General features: G+C 49.6%; 1 protein-coding gene across 1 annotated transcript in view; it reads right to left on the bottom strand.

The window, feature by feature from the left end:
- The window catches only part of GRIK3 (glutamate ionotropic receptor kainate type subunit 3), a 237,996-nt gene that overhangs the window by 67,235 nt on the left and 145,371 nt on the right, over positions 1-25,390 (bottom strand). The window contains exons 2-5 of the mRNA XM_065930182.1: positions 25,085-25,261; positions 15,977-16,234; positions 8,031-8,212; positions 5,629-5,682 (exon numbers count right to left, since the gene is read on the bottom strand). Coding sequence (XP_065786254.1) covers positions 5,629-5,682; positions 8,031-8,212; positions 15,977-16,234; positions 25,085-25,261 — 671 coding nt within the window. The remainder of the gene's footprint in view (positions 1-5,628; positions 5,683-8,030; positions 8,213-15,976; positions 16,235-25,084; positions 25,262-25,390) is intronic.

Below are 25,390 nucleotides of genomic sequence, written 5' to 3'. Positions count from 1 at the left end.
GCAACACTGCACGAAGGCTCTTGCTACAAGCCTGGCAGAGGGCTTTGGAGTCAGACAGCCCCCACTGGTCAAAACCCTTGCTTTTCCCCTTTCTTCCTGAGCAGACTCTTAAGTCTCAGTTTCTACTCTTCTGTAAAACTGGAAAAGTCATACCTTCCTAGGAGAGTTGTTCTGAATTTTGGATGAAATGGGGTATGCTCAGCACGTAAAAAATATAAGCAGGCGTTATTTTATTGATCTATTTAACTCTTCAGTTCAGTTCAGTCGCTCAGTCGTGTCCGACTCTTTGCGACCCCATGAATCGCACGCAGCATGCCAGGCTTCCCTGTCCATCACCAACTCCCAGAGTTTACTCAAACTCATGTCCATCGAGTCAGTGATGCCATCCAGCCATCTCATCCTCTGTCGTCCCCTTCTCCTCCTGCCCCCAATCCCTCCAAGCATCAGGGTCTTTTCCAATGAGTCAACTCTTCGCATGCGGTGGATAAAGTATTGGAGTTTCAGCTTCAGCATCAGTCCTTCCAACGAACACCCAGGGCTGATCTCCTTTAGTATGGACTGGTTGGATCTCCTTGCAGTCCAAGGGACTCTCAAAAGTCTTCTCCAACACCACAGTTCAAAAGCATCAATTCTTCAGTGCTCAGCTTTCTTCACAGTCCAACTCTCACATCCATGACCACTGGAAAAACCATAGCCTTGACCAGACGGACCTTTGTTGGCAAAGTAATGTCTCTGCTTTTTAATATGCTGTCTAGGTTGGTCATAACTTTCCTTCCAAGGAGTAAGCGTCTTTTAATTTCATGGCTGCAATCACCATCTGCAGTGATTTTGGAGCCCCTCAAAATAAAGTCTGACACTGTTTCTACTGTTTCCCCATCTATTTCCCATGAAGTGATGGGACCAGATGCCATGATCTTAGTTTTCTGAATGTTGAACTTTAAGCCAACTTTTTCACTCTCCTCTTTCACATTCATCAAGAGGCTTTTTAGTTCTTCTTCACTTTCTACCATAAGGGTGGTGTCATCTGCATATCTGAGGTTATTGATATTTCTCCCGGCAATCTTGATTCCAGCTTGTGCTTCTTCCAACCCAGCGTTTCTCATGATGTACTCTGCTTACACAGTGCTAAACGCCATGCGATTTCCATAGAACTTTACTGACATCAGCATACCTGCTTAACGCTCAGCGAAACAGCTCTACGAGGCAGGACTGTTGCTGTGGCCATTTTACAGATGGGGAATGAGGCACAGTGAGGTGAAGTAACTTGCCCAAGTAAGTGGAAGAAATCTCGATTCTAACTCAGGCAGATAGGCCCCAGAGTGCATGGCCTTCATTCTTGCTATGAGGATGCTAATCTCACTGACTACTTTCTACTTTGTATTGTATTCATTCATTCAGGCATGAATGAGCACCTACTGTATTCCAGGCTCTATTTGGTCACTGGAGATGCAGAGATAACTGGGCACTATCCTTGGTTCTTACATGCACAAAGGAAGCCTACCAGCTGGTGAACCTTGTGTGGGACCCATCTCTAGACAACCCCCCACCCCTCACCTAAGTGTCTGGCTCGGTACCTGGGACCTAGACAGCGTCTGTATATGGCTGCTGGATAGTGAGTAAATGAATGATTGAACTGAGGATACGCAAAAGCACGGGAAGCAGGGACTTCCCTGGGGGTCAAGTGGTTAATACTTCACGCTTCCAATACAGGGTGTGTGGGTTTGATCCCTGGTTGGGAACTGAGATCTCACATGCTTCAAGGCAAAAGACCCCCCAACCTACCCCCCGCAAAACAAACAAAAACATAAAAATTTAGGGAAAGCAGACACTCTCTGTGGCTAGGATACCGCCCCAGGGTGCGAGGATACGTTGGCCCTGCCCCTCCCTCCAAGACAGCCAACCTTGACCCCATGCTGGCAGGGCCGTTAATGTGGGGAGCCACCCGTGTCACCAGGGTTATACCTCCCCCAGAGTCTTGCCTAGAAGGTCAGGTCAGACCATGGGGCTGAGAGTTCAAAGCTTCAGCTCCCTGAGGGGACACCCCTCTGGTCTTGGAATGAGGGCATGACCAAGGTGGAGATTTCAATAGACTGTCTGGAGCCAGGATTGGGAGCAAGGCCCAGAGAAGACTTAAGCACAGGTCCTGTGTGGACACAGTGGATGAGGGGGCAACACTCAGGGCCGGTGAATGAGATCTGTGGATTTTGTTTCTGCCACTTCTAAAGGGACCGCTCAGTGCCCTAATCCTTCTGCTTGGTGGCCAAGCCTTAGATGCTGTGAATCCACTGCACTCTGCCTCCCACTGTCAGACCTCAGCTGGCCAGCCAAGGGGGTCACCTCTCAGGGGGTGTGTTACAAACTGGCTGAGGACTCAGCCCCTATCCTGGGGGACATTAGAAAATGTGGGGATGGCATTTATTTGTCAGCAAGCCTGAAAATCAATAAGTGGGAAAGGGATGCTAAATCCTGTATACTGGGCAGGATATTCCAGAAGGAACTGTCCAGCCCCAAATGCCTAGATAGTGCCCTGACTGGTACCTGACCAGTCTGAAATTTGACCTGGGGAAGGTGGATAACACTCAGAGAAAGAGATGCTGAGAAGTGGCAGAGACCAAAAGGAGGGTCTGTTGGGATGTGATGATCCCAGGGCAGCAGAGATGAGCTGAACAGAGATCACAAGGGGAGGAGCTGAGGCTGAGAGAGGAGGGAGCATCAGGTCGAGGGAGGGGAATGGAGGAGCCTGGCTGAGTCTCAGGGCAGAGGCTTGGACCATAAACCCATGATGCTCAGAGCTGCTCTGGATCCAGGACCACCCCCACGTCTGCTCTACGGCCTTATAGTTCATTCCTGAGTCCCAGTGACTCGAGGTTACTTGAGTGAGTTTTGCTGCTCGTTTGAAACCAAAAGAGGCTAAATGTGGGCTCTCAGGCCTAACTGTGAGCTGTGCTTTGTCGCTCAGTCATGACCAACTCTTTGCGACCCCATGGACTGTAGCCTGCCAGACTCCTCTATCCATGGGGATTCTCCAGGCAGCAAGAATAATACAGGGGATCTTCCCAACCCAGGGATCGTACCCTGGTCTCCCGCATTGCAGGCGGATTCTTTACCATTTGAGCCACCAGGGAAACCCCTGAGGCCTAGTTCAGTTCAGATCAGTTCAGTCGCTCAGTCGTGTCTGACTCTTTGCGACCCCATGGACTGCAGCACACCAGGCCTCCCTGTCCATCACCAACTCCCGGAGTCCACCCCTAGAGGCATCACAAATTATTCGCATTTGAAAGGCAAAGAAACTGAGGTCCAGGGAAGTTGAGTAATCTGCCCATGGGCACAGCCAAGAGGTGGTGGAGCAACAACTCTCATCCTTATCTGTGCCTCTGAGACCTGCTCTCTCATCACTGTGCTGGACAGTAATGTGAAAGGGGGATGGGCATGGTCTGCAGGGGGACCATGGCCACCTTGGGAGGTCTGCCTGCTCCTCCCTTGTATTTTCCTACGGGGACTCCAAGGCTCTGTTATAGCAACTCAGAGCAGCAAGGACTCAGGGAGGTGAGCCAGCAGGACAGAAGTGTGGGAAGAATGTGTTGAGCTAGCACAGGGCTAGTGGGGACCCCTAAGGGTGCAGAGGTCTCAGCACCCAAGGAACCCAGTGGGGGAATGCCAGGGCTGTCACACCTGGAGAGGGAGCCTGGGATCCCTGGAATGTGTCCACCTTCCCAGACTTGCTCCTCTTCCCTGCATCTAGCTTCAGATGGAATGTTGGGGATCTGACGGCTTCATCCCCAGCCTCCGATGACCTTCCCAGGAGAGAAGCCAGCTTGGGTGAATAGAATTCCAAAAGGGAATTGGGAAAGAAGATGCCTGGTCTCAGTCACCAGCTTCCAGAATCCCTTTCTCCCATTAGGCTCCTGGCAGGTCCCCAGATCTGAGCTCTGGATCAGGAGAGGGAGCAAGGCGACTCAGACATGAGTACAAGGTATAGTGGTTGGGGGTGCAGAGAGGTAGCAGTGTGCTGGGAAATGCTTAATAACCAGCTCTCAGGGGATGGTAGGAAAGTGTCTTTTATTTGTAGCATCTGCCAACTTCTGTAGTATGAATACTCCTGCCATGGCTAATTTCAAGCTACCTGAGTGATGTCATTGAATATGGAGTTGGGAAGAGATGAATACAATTGGCACTGGCAATCAACCAGTACATAAAGGAGTGTGGCTCAGATGGTAAAGAATCTTCCTGCAATGCAGGAGCCCCCGGTTCAATCCCTGAGTCAGGAAGATCCCCTAGAGAAGGGAATGGCTACCCACTCCAGTATTCTTACCTGGAATAGCCCATGGAGAGAGGAGCCTGGTGGGTTGTAGTCCATGAGGTCGCAAAGAGTCAGACCTGACTGAGCAACTGACACTTTGACTCAACCAGAATGAACCTTGAAGAGCTAAGCTGTCTTTGACCTTTGCTGATGCTGTCTCCTCTCTGTGGAATATCATTCCTCTCTCTCCTTGGTGAATTCCCTCTGACCCTTCAAGGCCCAGTTCAAGCATCTTCTTTCCTATAAAGGCAGTCTGAAATTCCCCACCTCCCACCAGCCCTGTGGCATCTGACACCTTCCTTGCACTGTGCCCCACGGGAATCTGTCCAGGCATGTGATGGCACAAGTCTGCTGAATGAATTAGATGTACAGATGCAGACTGGACAGGATGGGAATTCCTTGAGGGCAGGCCTCAGCATCAGGCATCCTGAGACACCTAGCAGGGCCCTGGGTAAGGAATGTTAGCCAGGTGCTGGATGAATGAAGGAACACAGCTAGAGGCCTGCAGAGCTGCAGCAAGTCCGATGTAGATTCCAGGAGACGGTTGCATCAACAGGATGGTTAACGACGCTGTCACTTGCCCCAGACCTGGGCTGGGCAGAAGAATCCACCCGGGGCCCAGTGACATCTGAGGGCATTTGGCTCCAAGACAGGGTGGCTGGGAGTCGGTGCTCCTTTGGCACAGAGATCTCTTTATTCTGCTGATCTCAGACCACAACTAATTATCCTAATGGGTTTAAATGGTCCTAAATGTTCTCACGGTTTGGACAAGACCCATCTGGAGCCTGCAGGTGGGCTGGCCCAGCTGATGGTGAGTGGGCAGACTTAAGCGTGGATGCCGCAGGAATCCAAAGTGGCAGCTCCTATTGTTGTGTGAGGCCTGAGACCTGTGTGGAGGTGCGTGGGCCAGGGGCCAAGGGTCATTGTCTTCATAACAGCGCTTCACACGAGCCAGGCACTGCTCTCAGTGCATCAGTGCGTGAACTCACTCAGTTCCCACAACAGTCCTAGGAGGTAGGAGCCACGATCATGCCCGTTTTGTCGAGGGAGAACTGACTTCTGCAAGGTCTCTCTGCCAGCGAGCAGAGGGGCTTGTGTTCATACTGGCAGGTTCTAGAGTCCCTACCCTTAGTCACAACACAATGCCCCTTCTCAAAGTGGGCGGGCCACATAGACAAATTGTGCCCTTGTCTGGGGTTACGCCTACAGCCTTAGGAAGCAAGTCTAGCCTGAATATCCTGTAGCAACTGTCCCTCCCGCCCCCCAAGGTTGACCTTGTTCTGAGGGAGCCCCACCCTGACCCATGCCAGGAGCCGAAGGTACGTTACCAGTGTGGTGAAGATGAAGTGGTAGTACTCGGTCATCATGCCCATAGCCATGGCCTGTGAGAGAGCAAAGCATCAGCGCCCTGCAGGGAACACCCGAGAAGCCCTCCTTCTCTCTACCCTGGGGGCTGGGGGTGAGGACAGGGGCAGCATAGGCTGGCTGGTGGTGGGTTGGGGGAGGCTGGATGCTCGGAGTGGGATGTCCTGTGAGATCACCTTTTGACTGTGACAGTGACCGGCTGGGAACTTCACACCGGAGTGTGCAGCAAAATCACAGGGGACACATTAAAGTGCCGAATCTTGGGCCGCACTCTCCAAAGATGCCAAATTCTGCAGGGCCAGGTGGGGGCCAGGTGTCTGCCTTTCAGGAAGCATCTCTGGGTCTGTGCACTCGGAGAAATGCTGATGGAATCCACCCAACACTGGCTTCTCTAGTGCCCTGACTCCACTCAGCTGAACCCACTGTCCTGGCTCTGGAAAGATGTCTGTGGGAGCCCAGACCCCACCAACCCTACCAGATCTAAAGAGCAAGGTCTATCCTTGGTCTGAGGCTCCCCAGTGGGAAGCACTGAGACATCTCTGCTTCCCGGGTGCTGGCTGACCACACAGCAGGCCACGTGGCTGCATGAATTATTATCACACACCATCATGAAGTCTACATTTTATATTATGTATTTTATTAGAAGTCTATAATCTATAATACTAATGACCATAATGCATTTTCTACAGAGTTCTTCAGAATGCAGGCACACATAGTGCTCAGGGGGAAATGTCAGGAGGTCAAGCATACTTTGAAAATGCCTCTCATCTCTTCCTGGTCTTGGAGGGGATTCACAGCCTGCATCCGCAGGTGAAAGGCTTGAGCAGTCCGCGGTCTACCATCACGCTCACCTTGGTTTAGTTCAGGGTCAAGCTGAGCACAGAATGTCCACTTTCAGTTCTAGGGGTTTCCAAGTCAGCAGACCGGGGAGTGAATTCTGACTTTCTGGCTGGGTGACCTCAGGCTTAGGACTTTCCCCTGGAGCCTCAGTTTCCCTGCTGGTAAATCAAGCAGGATAATCACCCCCACTTCCCAGGGGTGTGAGTACACGCACAGAGTCATCCTCAGTGAACATGAGCAGTGGTGGGCTTTATTACCTGGTTCCACGTGCCTGGAAAAGGAGAGAGGCACCGGGCGCCATGGGCCAGAGAGCTAGGGTTAGGGACTTCCACGAGCTTTGCTTCTTCCGCTTTGAGTTTAAAGATGTGCCACCTCCAGTGCTGACCGTGCCCTGGGCACAAGGAAGAACTCCTGCCTTCACTCGTCTCACCGAATCCTCCAGAACCAGAGGAAGGAGGGATCGTTCACTCCATCTATAGAGCAGGGGTTGACCCCGGGGCCACTCGCTCTCAGGTCCACCACGCCCCAGGACAGGAACTGGATGGATTCATGCGCTCAACCGAGTTTTTAGCTGCTGTGCCGAAGGTGCCTGGTGGAGGGCTTCCTCGGGGAAGACTCAGGCCGCTATTCCGCTTGGCACCCCTTGCAGGATTGGCGGGGCGGGGGCGGGTGTCAGGCCTTGAATAGATTCCTGGCCCCAGCTAGGCACCTCTCCCCCAGCATCCCTGCGTCCCCTCCCTGCCACCTGCCTCTCCCGGGGTCATGCGTCAAGGCCCCACAGAATGCCTCCTCCAATCACCAGGGACGCTTTCTGGGACCACACAATTGCCTTTTACACAAAGCACTGGCTCGAATCAGAGTGGTTTTGGTTTCAGCTGCAACACCCCCGGAGGGGGCTGTGAGCGATTTCATTGTTGATTTCTTGGGTGGCTGGCATAGCTCGCTCTGGTTCCCAGCACGCCACGCTGGGCTCTCCGGGAATGGAGGCTCGGCCAGAACTGCAAGCCACTCTCCTCCCCCACCATCACTGCGGAGTGAGCAGATGGCACGCGGAGCCTCGATAAACCTCCCAGTGATCGGAGAGTGACCCCGAGTGCCACAGGCCGCAGGGAATTTGTGGCTGGAAGAGGCAGTCTGGAGACTGTTCCTGGGTCTGTCTGTGCTTCCTCAAGTGTTCTAGGCCCCCTCAGTAGCCCCTGCTTCCCACTTGCATCAAGGTGATGTGGAAACTATCATTTACTCAGCACCCTCTGTGCTCCAGGCCTGGCTGGGCAGTTGACCCATCGTCTCATCCCATCCTCACACCAAGTCGGAGTGTCAAGACCACTGTGCCCATTTTGCTGCTGGTGAAACTGAGGCTCACAGGGGTAAAGTGACCACCCAAGGTCATAGAGCCAGAAAGAGGCAGACTAGGGATCGAGCTCAGATCTGGCTGACATCAGGCCTGTGTTTGGGAAATGGGGGTGGCTGGGACAAATGGCAGGCGGATCCCAACCCTCCCTCCCGCTGGCTGGCGCTCACACACCTGCTTGAGGATCTGGGCGGCCATAGTGTGGCTGCAGTCGAAGATAATGCGGAATTCCCGGCCTCGCTTCATCTCCTTGAGCAGCGGGCGCGAGTCGTCAGAGTCAAGGGGGAGCTGGCGGATCTTGAGGCGGATGTTGTACCTTGAAGGGGCCATGATGAGCTCCTGCAGCCGGATGAGCCCTGAGAGGTCCCGGGGCACAAAAGACACACGTGAGCACATGGACACACAGTTGCAGACACCACAGACTCGGGTGGTCACAGGTCTACAACCACACATAGACACTGACGTGTGGCCCACGGAGATTTGTCATGGACACAATCACACATGTGCAAACACAGGCCCTGGCACACTGGGGCACAGACCCATGCACCCACAGACATGTGTGCACATACAAACACATGCTTACACAGACACATGCATGTTGATACAGACAGGACATATGCTTGGGTTGATAGACACATGCGTACACATGTAGGTAAAGGTGTGTACACAGATAATGTGTACACACCTGTGGATTCAAAAGCAGGCACAGACAACTAGCAAATCCCCACTGACTCCACCCACCTGCTCCTCTCTAACCCAGTGGGTGTAGAGGCTTATGGAGCCTGAATTAGAAGCCACCTCCTCCTCCTTCCCCCGCCCCCTACAACACTGCAAAGGACGGGACATAATCTTCCTAAACAGCCTCAGCAACCTGCTGCCAGGATGCGGCACAAGTGGCAGCTCCAGGCTCAGCTGTACCAACTGTTGGACCAGGTAAGCCCAGGCGGTATTTGTGCTGAGTCACCGCCCCACCCCCAACCCCCAAGAGCAGGCTCCCTCTGTGAACTTTTCCCGTTCTTCCAGGCTCAATGCAACCGCCTCCTCCAATGCAACTGCCTCCTCCACGAAGCCTACCCCTACTGCTCTGCCCGGAGAAGATGTCTCCACCCAACTCCCATCCTGCCCCCCCTCCCCCACCAACTCGGTGGCCTCCTCCCTCAGTACTCGCTTCCTCTGACCTCATCTCACTCTCCTTGTCCTGTCACAAGCTCTTCAACATCAGGGGGGCTAGGTCTCCACACCCCCCCAGCATAGGGCCTGGCCCTTTGGTTGTGCTCAACACCAATTTCCATAATTGGACTGGCTACTGTTTTTCTTCTCTCTACACTGAAAAATCCATCCTCCACCTTGGCATTTTGCAAAACCACTTAATCTGGGGACTTCCAGGGAAAACTGAATGTCATTTCCTGGAGACAAATGGCTTGCTTAGGTCTAATTAAGTTCATTTCCGTCCCTGTTTCGAGGTCCCTTCTTGCTGACTCCTCGGTGCTTAGCCTGGAAACAAGCCTGCTTGCTTGCTGGCCTCTACAGCCCCGCCCACCTCGGGGAGGGCTGCGGCAGCACTGGGCCAGGGTCCCGGGCAGGCCGGCCCCTCCCACCTGCTGGGCTCACTGCCCATACGCAGGGCTTGGTGTCTGCATCCTGGCTGCACTGTCCACTCAGCCACGCTCCATTTCCCTGCTAACCGCGCTCTGATTTTCCTTCAGGGAACAACTCCTCCCCCACACTCCGTCCACGTGACTCGGGAGGGATCTGTTCCCACTCTAGGGATGCAGAATCTGTCCCCACCCTGGTCAATCAGCATACACATTGCTTGAGGCGTAGGTACGGGCTTAGAGACGGATGTGAGATGCCAGTTGGTCTTATCAGATGACTCCCAGGAATTGTGCCAGGGCAATGAGTAAGAGATAACTCTCTTTAAATTTAACTCCAAATTGGGGTGGGGGGGAGTGAGTCTGGAGGTCACCACTTAGAACCTGAGAAGGATTCCAACAGGGCAGAAGTCAGGACACACAGAAAAAAATTAAGCCCTAAAGATGTGTGTGTGTGCTAAGTCGCTTCAGTCGTCTCCAACTCTATGCGACCCTATGGACTGTAGCCTGCCAGGCTCCTCTGTCCGTGGGATTCTCCAGGCAAGTAGTGGGTTGCCATTCCCTTCTCCAGGGGGTCCTCCCAACCCAGGGATTGAACCCGCATCTCTTACGTTTCCTGCATTGGCAAGCGGGTTCTTTACCAATAGTGCCACTTGGGAAGCCCAAGCCCTAAAGATACTTGTTTGCAACTCTAAAGCTAAAATCATTCCTGAACTTTCCAGTAAAGGAAATCAACAGAATCCACCCCTCAACCCCATCCCCTGCTTTTTTTCTTTTTTTGCTTAAGCTAGTTTGCGATGGATTAAAGTTCACAATCAGCTGTTGCAGTGTTCCTATCTGGACAGAGTCCTCATACACAGACAGCCCACATTGCCAGCCTTCCAACAAAAAGTCTGGGCTTCCAAAGCCACTTCTGGCACACACACCCGGGTCTGTTGAGCCCCTTACTCCTATTCCTGAAGGCTGGACATCAGGAAAGCAAGCTGATTGGTATCCTTCTTTCCACTCTGCTGTGGTGTGCGCTAGTCACTCATTAGTGTCCGACTCTTTGCGATCCCATGGATTGTAGCCTGCCAGGCTCCTCTGTGGAATTCTCCAGGCAAGAATACTGGAGTGGGTAGCCATTCCCTTCTTCAGGGGATCTTCCCAACCCAGGGGTTGAACCTGGGTTTCCGGCTTTGCAGGCAGATTCTTTACCATCTGAGCTACCAGGGAGTTCTCTCTGCTGGGGAGGACAGAAATATTTCTCTGGGACCCAAGCCTCCCAAAGAGCTTCCAAACAAACTTTGCCGTGACTGTGGGCATCACAAACCCCTGGACCCCTGGATGGTCTCAGATCCAGGTGTGTGGCTGGGAGAGGGCTCTGGAGTCCTGGAGGGATCTGGACCAAACAGGGACCCCAGTACCTCCTAATACCAGACTTGATGGGGGCAGGAAGGGGATATCAGGTAATCTTAGCAGAGGAGGGAAGGGCTGCAAGCTCCCCCCAAACACACCCCCCCATCCTTACCCTCCCTCCTCAATGAATCCTGGAAGTCCTTGGTTTGGCTGAATGCTGCTGCCTGCTCACACCTGTTTCTCTGCAAGGCCCTGAGTGCACACTTTGCTCCTACTGGCTCAGTTTCCAGACCCAGGCACAGCATCAGTAGGCATGTGGGCTTTGGGGACCCAGGACATGAGGACAGGGACAGTGTGGATGCTGGAGGAGAGCCATCAGAGCTTTCTTGTCAGTCAAGTTCATCGCCCTGTGTAATGCACAGTGACCCACATTCTCTCACAGCAAGTGTCAGAACTCCTTCCCATCAGTGTATTCCCAAAGGAAACCAGAGGCTCATCCTAGCCCATCCCAGCAAAGGACTAGGTTCTTCGTTTGCCTGAGATGAGCACTCCTTCCTGGCTGCTTCCCTAATCAATCTCTCTCAAAATATCTGCAGTGAATCATGGTTGTTGAAGTCATACTTTTCACTTACAAAGCACTTCTGCATTCATTACCTTATTTAACCATCTCCCTGTCCTAGAAGACATACAGAGTAGGTGCTTTGGTTCCAACATTCAGATAAAGAAACTGAGGCCCATAAAGGTTAAGTGATCCTCCCAAGATTCTGCAGAATGTTAGCAATGGGATCAAAATTCAAGACCCAATCTTTTGGGTTCTTAGGCTGGGCCTTTTTTTTCTTTTTTTTTTTTTACCCCTAGCTTTTTCTAAGCCCCTTCCTTTCATTCTTGATATAAATTTGGCTCTCTGCACAGATTAGGTTTGCATGGCAAAATTCAAAGGGCAAACACCGTTGGTCCCTGGAATAATCATTCTTGATATTCTGTAACTGATGACTTGGCATCCTGAAATCATGGGCCAAACTAATGACCAAAGTTGTTTGCATCCCTAGTACCCTGTGTTTTCCTGGGCACACCAAAATCATATTATAAACTCTTTAGTCACAAACTCCCAAATCTGTGTTTTGCTTCCTACCCAATATGGGATGTTGGCACCTAACAAATTCCGCCTAGTAGTAATAGGGGCAATATTATAGTTGTTCAGTTGCTCAGTCGTGTCTGACTCTTTTGCGACCCCATGGACTGTAGCCCACCAGGCTCCTCTGTCCATGGGATTTTCCATGCAAGAATACTGGAGTGGGTTGCCATTTCCTTCTCCATGGGATCTTCCTGGACCAGGGATCAAACCCATGTCTCCTGCATTGGCAGGAGAATTCTTTATCACTTGAGCCACCAGGGAATAAGTAATAAAGGCTCTTGCCTGTGTCTTCCCCTTGCTCTTACCTCCTGACCAGCCCTGCATGTGGTCCTAGGTGCCACAATGTGCCCCCTTCTGCTTCTAGGGAACTGTACGTAACAACTCTTCTTTTCACACCCTTGACCTCTCTGTGTCAACACTTGGTCATATCTATTCTTTAGATCCCAGGTGCATTTTAAAGCAGTTCTCCCTGTAGTGGATTGCAGTGATGACTCCAGCTTTCACCCCTCGCCACATCCCCATCCTTTGCTGTGTGACTTTGCAGTGCCCTCTGACTGGGCAGGTGACTTGTTCTACCCCAGACACTGGGCTCAACTGTGTGAACTGCTTTGGCCAATAGGGTGTCAGCAGGCATGACGAAAGCAAATACTTGAAATGGAATTGTACCCTGGATTTGTTCTTTTCACCTCTGCCATCGTCATGATTGCATGCACGGGGTATCCGGCTGGAGGATGAGAGCCCAGCTACCCCATCATCTCAGCCAAGGCCGGTCTAGATCAGCCAACACTCAGCCGAGCCCCGGGCAGGGGAGTGATCCAGCTGAGACCAGAATAACTGCCTGGCCAATCACAGTCAGTCATCGACTCTATAGACTTGTGAGCTAAACAAATGCTTATTATCTCAAGCCACTTTGTTTTGGGGTGGTTTGTTACATAGAATTATTATCAAAATAGATAACTGATGTCCCCTTTTCTAGCATATTAAGAGAACCATTGATTTTGTTTGCGTGGCTGTGTGCCAGCCCCAAGGAATGACTCATGGTGGGTGAAATCAGTCAGTAGCAGTCCCATTTCTATCTGAATGGGATGTTTAGGATAGTGGGCACAGACTCAATGAACTGTATGGGGTGGAAGGCTGGAAGGTTTGGAGACAGATTTTCCTCCCTGAACAGGCACAAATCACATTAAGAAAAATCACTTTGTCTTCTACCTCTTTCCTTCCCACTGCCTGGGGTATCATCATGTGAGGATCTGATATTTGGAGCTGCGGCATCTTCATTGTGACCATGAGGGGGAAAGTTAAGAGAACTGCAGTGACACTGATCCAGCATCCTGACTCTGATGAATTCCTAAACCTGTCCTGGAAAGGCCCATCTCCAGACTTCTTGTCAGTGAGATAACTAAGTGGCTACTGCTCCAGTCAGTTTGAGTTGGGTTGTCTGTTACTTACAGCCAAAATATCCTAATGGAAATAACCCGCAAAGCAAACACAGTCAAAGCCTGCTATTAAGTGCTTCCCAATTTATGGGTTTGATGACCCACAAGCTGTCCCCTTGAAATATCCTGATTCTGGGAGCATACTTCTTACTACTACTATTCTTCATCAAAGTTATATTATTGTTTGACTGAATCCAACCCTGAATACCTAGTACTAAGTGTCTTCTTAACTAAACCAGCTCCATTACTGACTACCCTACGTTTTAAAATGTTTGTTGAAAATAAAATAAAATGTTTGTTGAATTGAATTAAATATCAAAATTGAATTAAACAATAAATACTGAAGGGAGAAGTGTGTTGGGCATTGGAAAAGGTGAAGAAATGAAGATGCTATCCCATCTTCTTTTAAGAAGTGAATCATATTGTAGGGGAGTGAGTGCCCACCCAGAAGTCACTGGTCATCAGAGCCAAGAATCAGGTGGTTGTGTACATACAGTCAGAGCTAGACATCCATGGGGAGAGGAGGTTCCAGATCTCAGCATCTGCTTAGACCAGTCTCACTGGCAACCACCTTGATGCCACAGCATCTTCCTCTGCAAAGCCTCTCTCTCTACCCGCATCCAGCATATGGAGGCCCCAGTCCTGCTGGGCAGCATTTTATGTCAGTGTCTATTGTGGCCACTCTGCCCATGACACTCCTACATAGTTTCAACATGATCTGCTCATATCCAATTCTTCTCTCCCATGCTGGCCCCAGGTTCTCTTCCAAGCAACCCTTTTGTGCCTGCCTGGACCAATATGGCCACCTCTGCCCCAGTCTTCTTGCTCCACGTTCTCTCTCTAACTCTCTGCACATTGCTGTCAGTTCAATTCAGTTGCTCAGGCGTGTCCAACCCTTTGTGACCCCGTGGACTGCAGCACGCCAGGCTTCCCTGTCCATCATAAATTCCTGGAGCTTGCTCAAACTCATGTCCATTGATTGGTTATACCATCCAACCACCTTATCCTCTGTCATCTCCTTCTCCTCCTGCCTTCAATCTTTCCCAACATCAAGGACTTTTCCAATGAGTCAGCTCTTCCCATCAGGTGGCCAAATTGCCTAGCTGTCAGTGCCACCCTCTAAAACTCTGCTTTTATTATCTACTTCTTTGTTCAACAACACTCAGTGGTCCTTAGCTGCTTACAAGATAAAGCCTGAACTCTGAAGCTAGACTGCAGAGACCACAGCCTGATACGCACTGTGTATCTGACCTTTTCCTCCCACCTACCGAACTGGGATCACCTGCTGTTCCTCCCTCGGGTAATGCCTTAACGACTCCTCTTCCTGTCCACCCATCCTCAAGGTCAGGCTCACGTTGTTCTTCCTCTGGTGTCAGCCCACACTAGCCAAGGTCATGGAGCCTCCCCTCCCCAAGTGCCTCTGACATGTATGAACATGTCACTTGGTTCTTAGCTCTGATGGCCTGGAAAAGACCAGTGAGCTCTGGGTGGGCACTCACTCCCCTTTAATATGACTAACTTCTCAAAAGAAGACAGGATGACTTCATCTTTATGTCTTCTTCCTTACCAGTGCCCAACACGCCATCTCCTGCCATATTTAATTATAGTTTATTTCCATTTTATTTTCAGCTCAATTCAATTCAACAAATATTTAAACAGTATTCACTATACCAGGTGCTGTGCTAAATGCCAGAGGCACAGAAGGTTCATGGTCTGGGGGCAGAAACAGGCTCCAAGACAGACACTCATTCATAGTGGTACATGAAGACAGATAAAACTATAGGGCTGCAGCAAAATAGGCTGAGACTTGGAGCTGGGCAGCAGTGCCTCTCGATGGTTTGGGGCAGTGAGCAGGGGTCAGGGGTTTCTGCCACCCAGGATCTCCTGTCTGGCTCTTCAGATAGAGCAGGAACTCAAGAGATGCTTGTTGAATCCCGAGTTAACGAAACAACTTCTGAGCGTCTCTTCTGAGGGAATCTCTGCCCACTACCCTGACTCCCCATTAGGAGGTAATCAAGAGCTGACATCAAATCACAGGAAGCTGAGAGCTGGAGGGCTCTCTCCAAACTGGCTGCTATAGTTCTTGACTTGTCACGTGGCAGAGCAGGGCCAGATGGGTTAAGTGACTTGCCAAGGTCACTCTCTAAGAGGCAGGGCTAAGAAACGTCTTGGGACTTGAGTCTTTGGAAAGAAAGAGGCAGAGAGGAAATAGCTCCGCGCTGCTCATCTATTAAGTGCAGGGTCAGCCGGCATCATGCACTGTTTGGTTTGAGTCCAGAGTCTGCACTCACAGCCCCATAGCGCAGAGCTGGATGTGTGTGTTCCCGGTGAGAATGTGTGAATCTGAGGGTGTAGGCAGGTGTGGGTGTGAGTGCAGATTGGAGCATTCTGCCAGGGTTGGGGCAGAGGCAGTTCAGGGCTGTGTGAAGTGGCTTGGGTGAGTGTGGCTGGTATGCACGGGGCTGTGGGTGAGTGCAGGGCGAGCATCAGTGTGACTGGTGAGGCTTGGGGTCCAAGTGTGGACAGGGCAGCTGAGCTGAACGAGCAGCAAAGAACCTGATCCTGGGGCTCTGCCACCCTCACCTCCTGCTCTTGGTGTGGCCAGGCGTGGCTACTCACCGGTGCTGTCGTCATAGACCACGGTGGCTGACCGCCACTTGAGGTACTGCACCAGGTCGAGGATGGCGTGGCTGAGAGAGGCATAGTCCGGGTACAGGTTCACGTAGAAGGTGTCTTTGTTGTCCAGTGGGTGGTGCTTCCAGCGCAGTTGGATGTGGGGCACCTCCAGCGCGTTGCAGATGGATTGGACAGCATTGGTGCAGGAGCCCTGGGACGGCCCGAAGATGGCCACCACCCCCAGCGCCAGCTGGTCACAGGCTGCGACAGGAGGAGGGAGGGAAGGACAGTACAGGGGTCAGTGCTGTCTCGTCAGGCAGCTGGGCACCGTGGGCACGAGGGGCTGTGATCCTGATGCCCCCTCTGAGGCTGCACCACTGATGAGCTCTCTGCATCTCACTTTCTGCATCTAAAACTGGGGCTGTAACAGTCCCTGCCTTAGGGAATCATAAGAAGGTTGAATGAGATACTGAGTATATACTGTTGAGGGGAATGTCGATTGGTGCAGTCACTATGGAAAACAATATGGAGATTCCTTAAAAGGCTAGAAGCAGAGTCACCAAATGACCCTGCAACCCCACTCCTGGACATGTATGTGGAGAAAACTCTAATTCAAAAAGATATATGTATCCCATTGTTCACTGCAACACTATTTATAATAGCCAAGACTTGGAAACAACCTAAATGTTCATCAACAGATGAATGGATAAAGAACATGTGGTGTACAGAGGCGTGCGCGCACGAGCACGCGCACACACACACACACACACACACACACACACACACTCTGGAATATTACTCAGCCACAAAAATGAAATAATGCCATTTGCAACAATGTAGGTGAACCCAGAGATGATCATACTAACTGAAGTAAGTCAGACAAAGAAAGACAAATATCATGATACTGCTTATATGTGAAATCTGAAAAAAAAATGATACAAATGAACTTATTTACAAAACAGAAATAGACTCACAGACACAGAAGACAAATTTATGGTTTCCAAAGGGGAAAGAGGCGTTGGGATAAACTAGGAGTTTGGGATGAACAGATATACTCTGCTATGTGTAAAATAGATAATCAACAAGGACCTACTCTACAGCACAGGGAGCTATACTCAATATTATGTGTATAATATGTATGTGTGTGTGTGTGTGTGTGTGTGTGTGTGTGTGTGTGTAGTTCAATCACTTTGCTGTGCCCCTGAAACTAACACAACATTGTAAAGCACACTGTAAAACTTCAGTTAAAAGACAGCACGGCACTCATGAGGTAGAAATGACGATTGTTGTATCAGCAGTGCTTAACACAGCATCTGGCTCTTAACTGACAAATGCTGAGGGAATGGAGGCTGAATCCCTGCCTTCAAACAGCTACTCGTCCTGGGCGACGCCCAAGGGCTTAGGCAGGTCAGAAGGCAGATGCTTCTGGGAAGGGCAAGAAACCGTGGGCACAGCAGAAGCACAAAATGAGCAGGAACCAAGGTAGCTGGTGGCTCAAAGCAGGGCATAGGCTCAGGCAGGGGCCAGGCCTAAAAGAGCCATAAAGTGGGACCTCAGGGGAGGTCATGGGGAGGGCTCCCCAGGAGCCACTGCCCTTTTTCTGGCAACTATCTCTAGTTTTCCTTTGGGTTCCACTGCCTTCCCCACTGCCAGCCTCTGAGCGGCAGGGCCACAGGCTCTAGCTGGACTGTTCACTCACCACCCCCAGGCCAGTCACTGGTTTGGAGGCTGGTCATGTGACTACTTGGAGCCAATGGGATGGCATGAGACCTCTCACTGAAAAGGGGGAACTTCCTGCTATAACTGGACCTAAGGAGGTGAGATCTGGAGGTAGTGTAGCCTCCAGTGCTCACAGAAACACCCTGGTGCTTGCTGTGAATGGAGACATTGTGGAGGAGAGCAGAGCTAAGAGACAGAGAGAAATATGAGCCCCCTGATCAAGAGGCACCCGGGACGTCAGTTACCTGAACCAATACGTTCTCTTTTTGCTTAAGCCAGTTAGGATTTGGCTTTCTGTCACTTGCAACCCTCAACACAGCATGAGAACAAGCACCAGCTTGTGGCCATGGGAATGACGCAATGTGCACATCTATGAACACGTGATGCCTGTGGGAGGAGGCGAGACGTGGATGAACAGTGGATTCAGACCTGTCCTGGCTGCCTCAAGGGCCTCTGGGAAAGACCTTCTGGGCTCTGACCTACCCCTAAGGTTTGCAAAGCCCGGGGCCAGAGAACAAATAGAGACCCACATATCAAGTGGCTGAATATGTAAATACTTCAAGTCAAGCTAACAAACCGCTTTATAAAACATGCCCTTTCCTTCTACCTTGGCAAATATGCTCAAAACAACCTGGAAAGTCAGGTGAGGATGGAGACGTCTACTCAGTGATGTGGGAAGAGGTGGCACCAGCTCCCTCACTCCCCGCCCCCTCCTCTTTGACCACTGGTTTCATACTGAACCATAAAGGGCCTTGAACTCGTCATATGGACCCCTACTTCTTATGTCCAAGCTCTGTCCACACCCCTTCCAAGTAGCTGTTTATTTGTCACCCCTAGACGGGGCCTAGGAGTATGACCATGGCAGATGGCTGTACCTCCAGAGGATGGCACAGGGCAGAGGCTCATGTAGGCCTGCAGGCTAGCACAGAGCTGGCTGGGCAGAGCACTGTAAGAGGGATCTTGAAGGAAATGATTTTGATATTGACTGTGAGATGGTAGAGGTAACTATAGTGACAGTTATGATCATCATGATGGTGTCTTAAGACCATATTGTGAGGCTGTTGATGATCATGGTGACGACACTGTTGGGGGTGGAGTGGTGATGATGCTGTAACAATGGTGGGATGGTGATGAGGGGATTGATGATGATAAATATGTCAATGTCATGCAAGTAATGGTGATGATGATGGTAGGAACGGAGATGGTGGTGTAAGTGCTGATGAGAGAGGAGGTGATAACCACGTTGATGTTGATAACAGTAATGGTGGTGATGATGTTGGTGGTGATGAGAGGTGACGATGAGGATGCTGAAGACATGAGAGTGATGGTGATGATGACAGGTGATGTTGGGAAGGATGTGAATGGAGTTGGAAACAATTTTGGTGGTCATGATGATGTTAATGCTATAACTGTAATGGAGACAGTGATAGCAGGAATGGTGGTGATGATGTTGGCATGGATGAGACTGGTGATGATGAAGACGCTGCTGCCACTGCAGTGATGCTGCTGATGATAGTAAGGTGATGATGGTGGTGTTGATGCTTCAAGAGTGGAGGTGATACCATGACTGACAGTGGTAACAGTAACTGTGGTGATGTGCACTGGAGTTGAGGTGTTGATAGTGGTGATGACAGTGTGATATGACGACAATGACCACACTCGGTTTCATTCTGCCAGAGGTGCAATGACCAGATCTCACTGTTGGATTACAGGAGGCATAAGTCCTGCCTTTCACCTATTTCTTCTCTGTGGCCTCTCTCCACATCCTTTTTCCTGTCCCCTTGATGTTCCTTCTACCCTCTGAGGGGCTTCTGGCCTGCAGAATACTGCTGCCCCAAAGGGACGAGAGTAGGGTTATAGTGGCAGCAGCTTTATCTCCAGATGTTTCCAGGGAAGCAGCCAACTCTTGTTCTGGCAGCCCTGAACACACACAGCAGTAATTACATTATTTGTGACTTCAATTTTGAATCCATTTTCTGGTCATTTTACAGTAACTCAGTGGTTCACAGTCGTTGCAGGAGTCCACAGCCTGAATGCAGTTCCCCCGCCCCCTTTCCATGGCAATTGTAGTTATAGCAAAAATTATCCCAATCAATTTGCGTCTTAAAAGGAACTGAGCTGCCCAGAGAATAAGTGAAGGCAGAGGAGCCTGGGGAGGGCTGGGTCGATTCCAGGCTCACTCCGGTCAGGCTTGGAAGGAAACACAGACGCTCTCTGAGCTGTTGGCTCAGCCTCCGCCTGGCAGTCACTCTTCTTTTAATTTTCCACAAAACATTTAAAAACAAAGACAATAAGTGAATGTCCCTGTTAATGGGAAAAGACCTTCTGGGCCTCATGTGGAGGGAAGGACTAATTCAGCCAGGGCTGGCCGGGCAGGCGGTGCCAGGCTCTGTGCCTCTGCATCCCCTCAACCCACAGGGCCTGAGGTGGCTGGGTCCAGTTGTGATGAGAACCTCTGCCTAGAAAAAATGAATTATCTTTGGGTTAATTAGAATGAGGCCCAAGTTCACCCCCCTGGAAGAGTCCTAATGATGCTCCCAAGAAATACATTTTTAAAAACCAAAGATCAAAAGGAAAAATAAAGATCACAGAACATGGGGTTCCCTGAGGGATAGAGGGTACCCAATGGGGAGTATGATCCAACAGCAGAAATGCCTTCAGGGTCAGACAGCGATGATTCTAACCACAGCAGGGGTCTGTCTTAGGTGTGTTATCAGAAGGACATTAAGGAAGAGTGATGGCAGACAGGAGCCACTTAATTTTTTTATTGAGATATAATTCAGTGGAGTGCATTAATTTTAAGCATAGACTTCTATGAATTTTTATATAAAACTGTACTCTTATAACTACTACTTAGATCAAAATACAGAACATTTGCAACAACTAAGAAGGTTCTGTCTTCCCCTTTCTAGTTTATATCCACTGGACTCCCTCCCCCAAAAGTAATCACTGTTCATTCACTCAACAATGTCTGTGAGCCTCATCCATGATGGTATGCATAGCAAGAGTTGGTTCTGTTTTTATTGCTGATTCAATTCCATTGTATAGCTGTACCTTCTTCCATCTATCCATTCTGCTGTTGATGGACTTTTCATTTATTTCCAACTTTGGCTATTATCAAGAAAGTGGCTAGGAACATCCTTATACACATATATTTCACTTTAGTAAATATTTCCACACAGTTCTTCTGAGAAGTTAAACCAGTTTTCACTCCCACCAGCATTATGTAGAAAAAATATACCTCAACTCATACCTCCCACCCTACCTAGAAAATCAATTTGAGACAGATCATAAAGCTAACTCTGAAAGACAAAACAATCGAACTTCTAGACGAGAACATAGGAGAATATCTTCATGACCTTAGGATAGAAAAAAACAGAACACAAAAGGCATTAGCCATAATGGCAAACATTGATAAATTGGACTCCTTTAAATGAAAAACTTTGCTCCTCAAAAGATACTACTAAGAGAGTGAGAAGGCAAGCTCATTGGCAATAGATATATGCAATACGTATATGCAACAAAGGACACGTATCCAGAATGTATAAAGATTCCTACAAATCAATAAGAAAATGACAAGCAATTCAATTTTCAAAAGTGGTTGAAAGCCTCCAAAAGACACTCCAGGAAAGAGAAGCTCTAAATGATCTATTAGCATATGAAAAGATGCTCCATAACTCTGGTCATCAGGGAAATACAAAATAAAACCACACTGAGACATCTGCCACATAAACCACCAAAAATAAAACATACTTCACCACAAGTTAGCAAAGACATAGAGCAACCGCATGTCCTGCTCTACTGCAGGGGCATGGGGTGCTAATTGGTACAGCAATTAGTTGGAAAACTGTTAGGCTAAACATATGCACATTGGATGACCTCACATTTCCACTCCTAGGAAATCAACCCTGAATATTCATTGGAAGGACTGATACTGAAGCTGAAACTCCAATACTTTGGCCACCTGATGCAAAGAACTGACTCGTTGGAAAAGACCCTGATGCTGGGAAGGATTGAAGGCAGGAAGAGAAGGGGACAACAGAGGATGAGATGGTTGGATGGCATCATCAAATCAAAGGACATGAGTTTGAACAAACTCTGAGGGATAGTGAAGGAAGGGAAGCCTGGCATGCTGCATTCCATGAGGTCTCAAAGAGTTGGATGTGACCGAGTGACTGGACAACAAAAAGTTATGCATCCAATGAAAAATGTGCGCGTTCATGCGCCAAAAGACATCGACAAGAATGTTCATAGCAGGCCCACTCTGCGGCCTCACATGGAAACAACTCAAATGTTCAACAGTAAATTTGCTTTATAAAAATTGTGGCCTATTTATATAATGGAATACTACATGACAATGAAGAACAAGAAACTACTGTTACACCTGACAACAGAGACGAATCTCAAGATCTATTGAAGGGTGAAGGAAGCAAGACTCAGAAAAGTTTATATTGGTATTCTACTTAGGGAAAGTTCAAAAACAAGCAAAACTAGCGTATGCCACCAGAACCATGATTCTGTATTTACGTCATTGAGGAGGCAAATTGATGTGCCATTGAGCGGAAGCAATGGACAGCAATCACATAATATACCCACACACCCATATCCACACAGTCAGGGGTCAGAGATGTGATAGAAAGGTCCAGGGTGTTACAAGCTGGAAGCAAGGAGGTCGGACCTTGTCTATGGGGTTGGGGAGGGCTCCCCTGAGGACCAGGAGGCTGAGAGGAGAGGGAGGAGTTATTTAGACAAAGAGGTGGGATGGGGAAAGGGAAATATAAGCAGAGGGAACAGCATGTGCAAAAGCCCTGAGGTGGGAGGAAGCATGGTGTCCTGAGGACAGCAGGGACGACTAGAATCCAGAGCCTGAGGGGCAAGTGACGCAGATGTGGCTGGTGGGTCACCTTGGTGGTGGGCTAGACAGGCCACAAACAAGTCATGTGGCCTCCTGTAGGATGGGGAGGGGCTGTGGCTTTGGTCACTTGGACCAATCTGATTGAACTTTCAGAGCTGAGTGTCTGCATCTCGGGTCTGCTCACCCGCCACCAGGTAATGCCACATAGTGTGGGACGGTGAGTTCCCACTGGACGAAGCTCCTCGGCAGGCTCTGAAACTCTGCTCCAGGCTCACTGCTGGGCTGGGTCTCTGCACTCAATGGCTTGTGCACCACTAGAGCGTCGTCACAGTCTTTTAGTGAATTTTAGGGAAAATGGACAGAAGGACAGCCTGGTCCTCTGGGGTGGTTGTGTGCATACAGCCCTCTGTGTTCTGTCTCCAAGCATCGGTTTTGTGTTTTGACCTTTTCACTGAGCAGTTTTGATTGAGGTCAGCCATTTTCCAGCTGGATAACGCCAGGCAGAGGGTGCCAGCGTGGACTCTCAGCAGGGAGATGGAGACTTGACTACATGGTGTTGGCCGCAGTGCTTGGTGGGAGATGGCTAGGAGGATGGAGGTAGGGAGGAGAGCAGGCCAGCACCAGAGAAGGTGAGTGATGGAGTGATGGGGAAGGACCACTCTTCAAGGCTAGCAGGGCGGGTGCCTCTAGTTTGTGTGCAGGTTGGCCCTGAGACAGTGGCCTCAAAAACCTCAGTGATAGCTGTGTTCAACGTCAGAGACCCCTCGACCTTCACAAGGCAGGGAGGAGCAGGGTGGACAAGACAGGGACCACCAAAGGGAAAGTGCCTGAAGGTGTGAGGCCCCTGTCCTGATGGTTCAGTGGGTGGACAGCAAGGCAGTCAACGTAACAGGAACAAAGTCTGATGGTACTTCGTATGAACCAGGCACTGCTCAGAATCACAGAGGTGTGCTCATTTTGTAGATGAAAAAACTGAGTCACTGGTTATTTTGTGCAAGGTCACACAACTAATATCAGAGTGGACAGGGTGCAACCCCAGGCTGTCTGGCTCCAAGCCCATGCTACTCTGCATTTCTGTACGGACACGTTTACTTTACAATGGGGCTTTGGAAAAGAGCTGGGAGCAGGCAGCACCTTGGCAAGTCTGCACCTGAGTGCCCAGGAGACCTTGATTAGCTACTGGGAAGCCCTTAGAAAGACCAAGGGGACCTTGTGGATGGGCTGTCTTCCCAAGAGGCATGGAAAACACAGTCAGCTCAGCTGACAGGGGTCCTGGGCAGTGAGCTCAGCCTCTGTGTCCTATCCTCATACTGCTCATTCACAGACTCATTCAATGGCCATTTCATTGAGCACTTACTATACGCCAGCCTTTTAGGTGCCAGGCTATATCAGTTAATAAGAGAGAAACTTCTTTTCAATGGTGTTGGCCAGAAGGGGAAAAACATTAAACACCCACAATGATTTAACTACAAATTGTGATAAAGGCCTTGAAGAAGAAAAACGAGGGGCTGTAAAAGCATATTATGGAAGGAATGACCTAGGCTTCTCTGGGAACCAAGATTCCTTAGGTTTGAGGGCTTTTTTAAATAGAGTTCCATGGAACTCTAGGGTTCTATGGAAGTTTATTCCCAAAGTTATTTAGGCCTTTAAGTTAAATTCCAATTAAATATATGTATATGGTATTTTTAAAAGACAAAAGAGCAAACTTGTATGCTCAGACGTGCTATATGCCACATTGGAAAATGGTAGCTCGTTCAAGTATTGACAAATTACCATGATTTTTCCATGAGGATCTTGGAATAAAGTTCCCCAGTCCTTTCTGTACAGGCATTAGAGTTTACTGTAAACATGTCACTAATGTGAAAGAATATGGCCCGATATTTTAGTTTTGATTTTTTGAAACTCAGGTATGGTGAAAACTGATTATATTTACTACAATTATTTTTGTGAATTATGGTTTTACTGTTATTATGCAGCCAAAAAAAAAGAAAAAAAGGAAACATACTTAAGCTAAGGTCAGTGTCAGACTTCAAGTGTCATCCATCACTGGGGTCAAATTGTTGCAGCCACAGACACAGCTGTTTTTGTTTTTAGCAAGTCTTTTTATGGCAAGCAAATGTTGCATGTTTGAATCTCTACATAATCTGTTTTATATATATTTTAAATACTGATTTACTGGGCAGGATTTCAATGAAAGAAAAAGTAAATGTGAAAACGCTGGCTTTGATTCGGAGGCTTTGAAGACCTGGGCTGCCTCCTCACCCATCTCAGACTCCATCCCTCAGACCCCACCCCTGCCCAAGGCCCGTCATGGCCTTTTCCTGTGGCCTGGGAACTCCTGATGGACAAACCGCTGCTCCTGGGAGGTGACACAACCCAAGCTGAACTGGGCCTGAGGCTGGTCCAAAAGCCAGGCAGAAAAGGCTCTAATCCCCAAACCCACCCAGAGTTTTGGCATGTTTTAAGGACCTTGGACAACAAACACAGACCTATGCCTCCCACGGCCAGAAAGAGGACAGTGGGGGCAGCACACTCACCCTTCTTGGTGGCCTCAAAGCTGTCGTGGAAGTGAATCCTCTGGATGTCATAGGTCAAGGTTGTGTTGGGCAGCAGAGTCCTGTTTCGGTTGATGATGTTGGCAGAAAATCGAAAGGCATGCTCCTCGGCGTTCATGACCTGGGCGTTGGGGCCGTCTGCATACTCAAAGATTCCTCCTGTGAGAGATGGGTAAAACTGTGTGTGCTGGTGAAGGAGGAGGTATGCTAAGAAATGTGCTTGGCTTAGAAGGTCTTATGGGCAAGATTCTTCCCCCAAATATTCAATAATATGCCAGATAATTCCCC

The sequence above is a fragment of the Muntiacus reevesi genome, chromosome 1 (genome assembly GCF_963930625.1).
Source record: "Muntiacus reevesi chromosome 1, mMunRee1.1, whole genome shotgun sequence".
Taxonomy (NCBI): Eukaryota; Metazoa; Chordata; class Mammalia; order Artiodactyla; family Cervidae; genus Muntiacus; species Muntiacus reevesi.
This window is presented reverse-complemented; position numbering and strand designations above follow the sequence as displayed.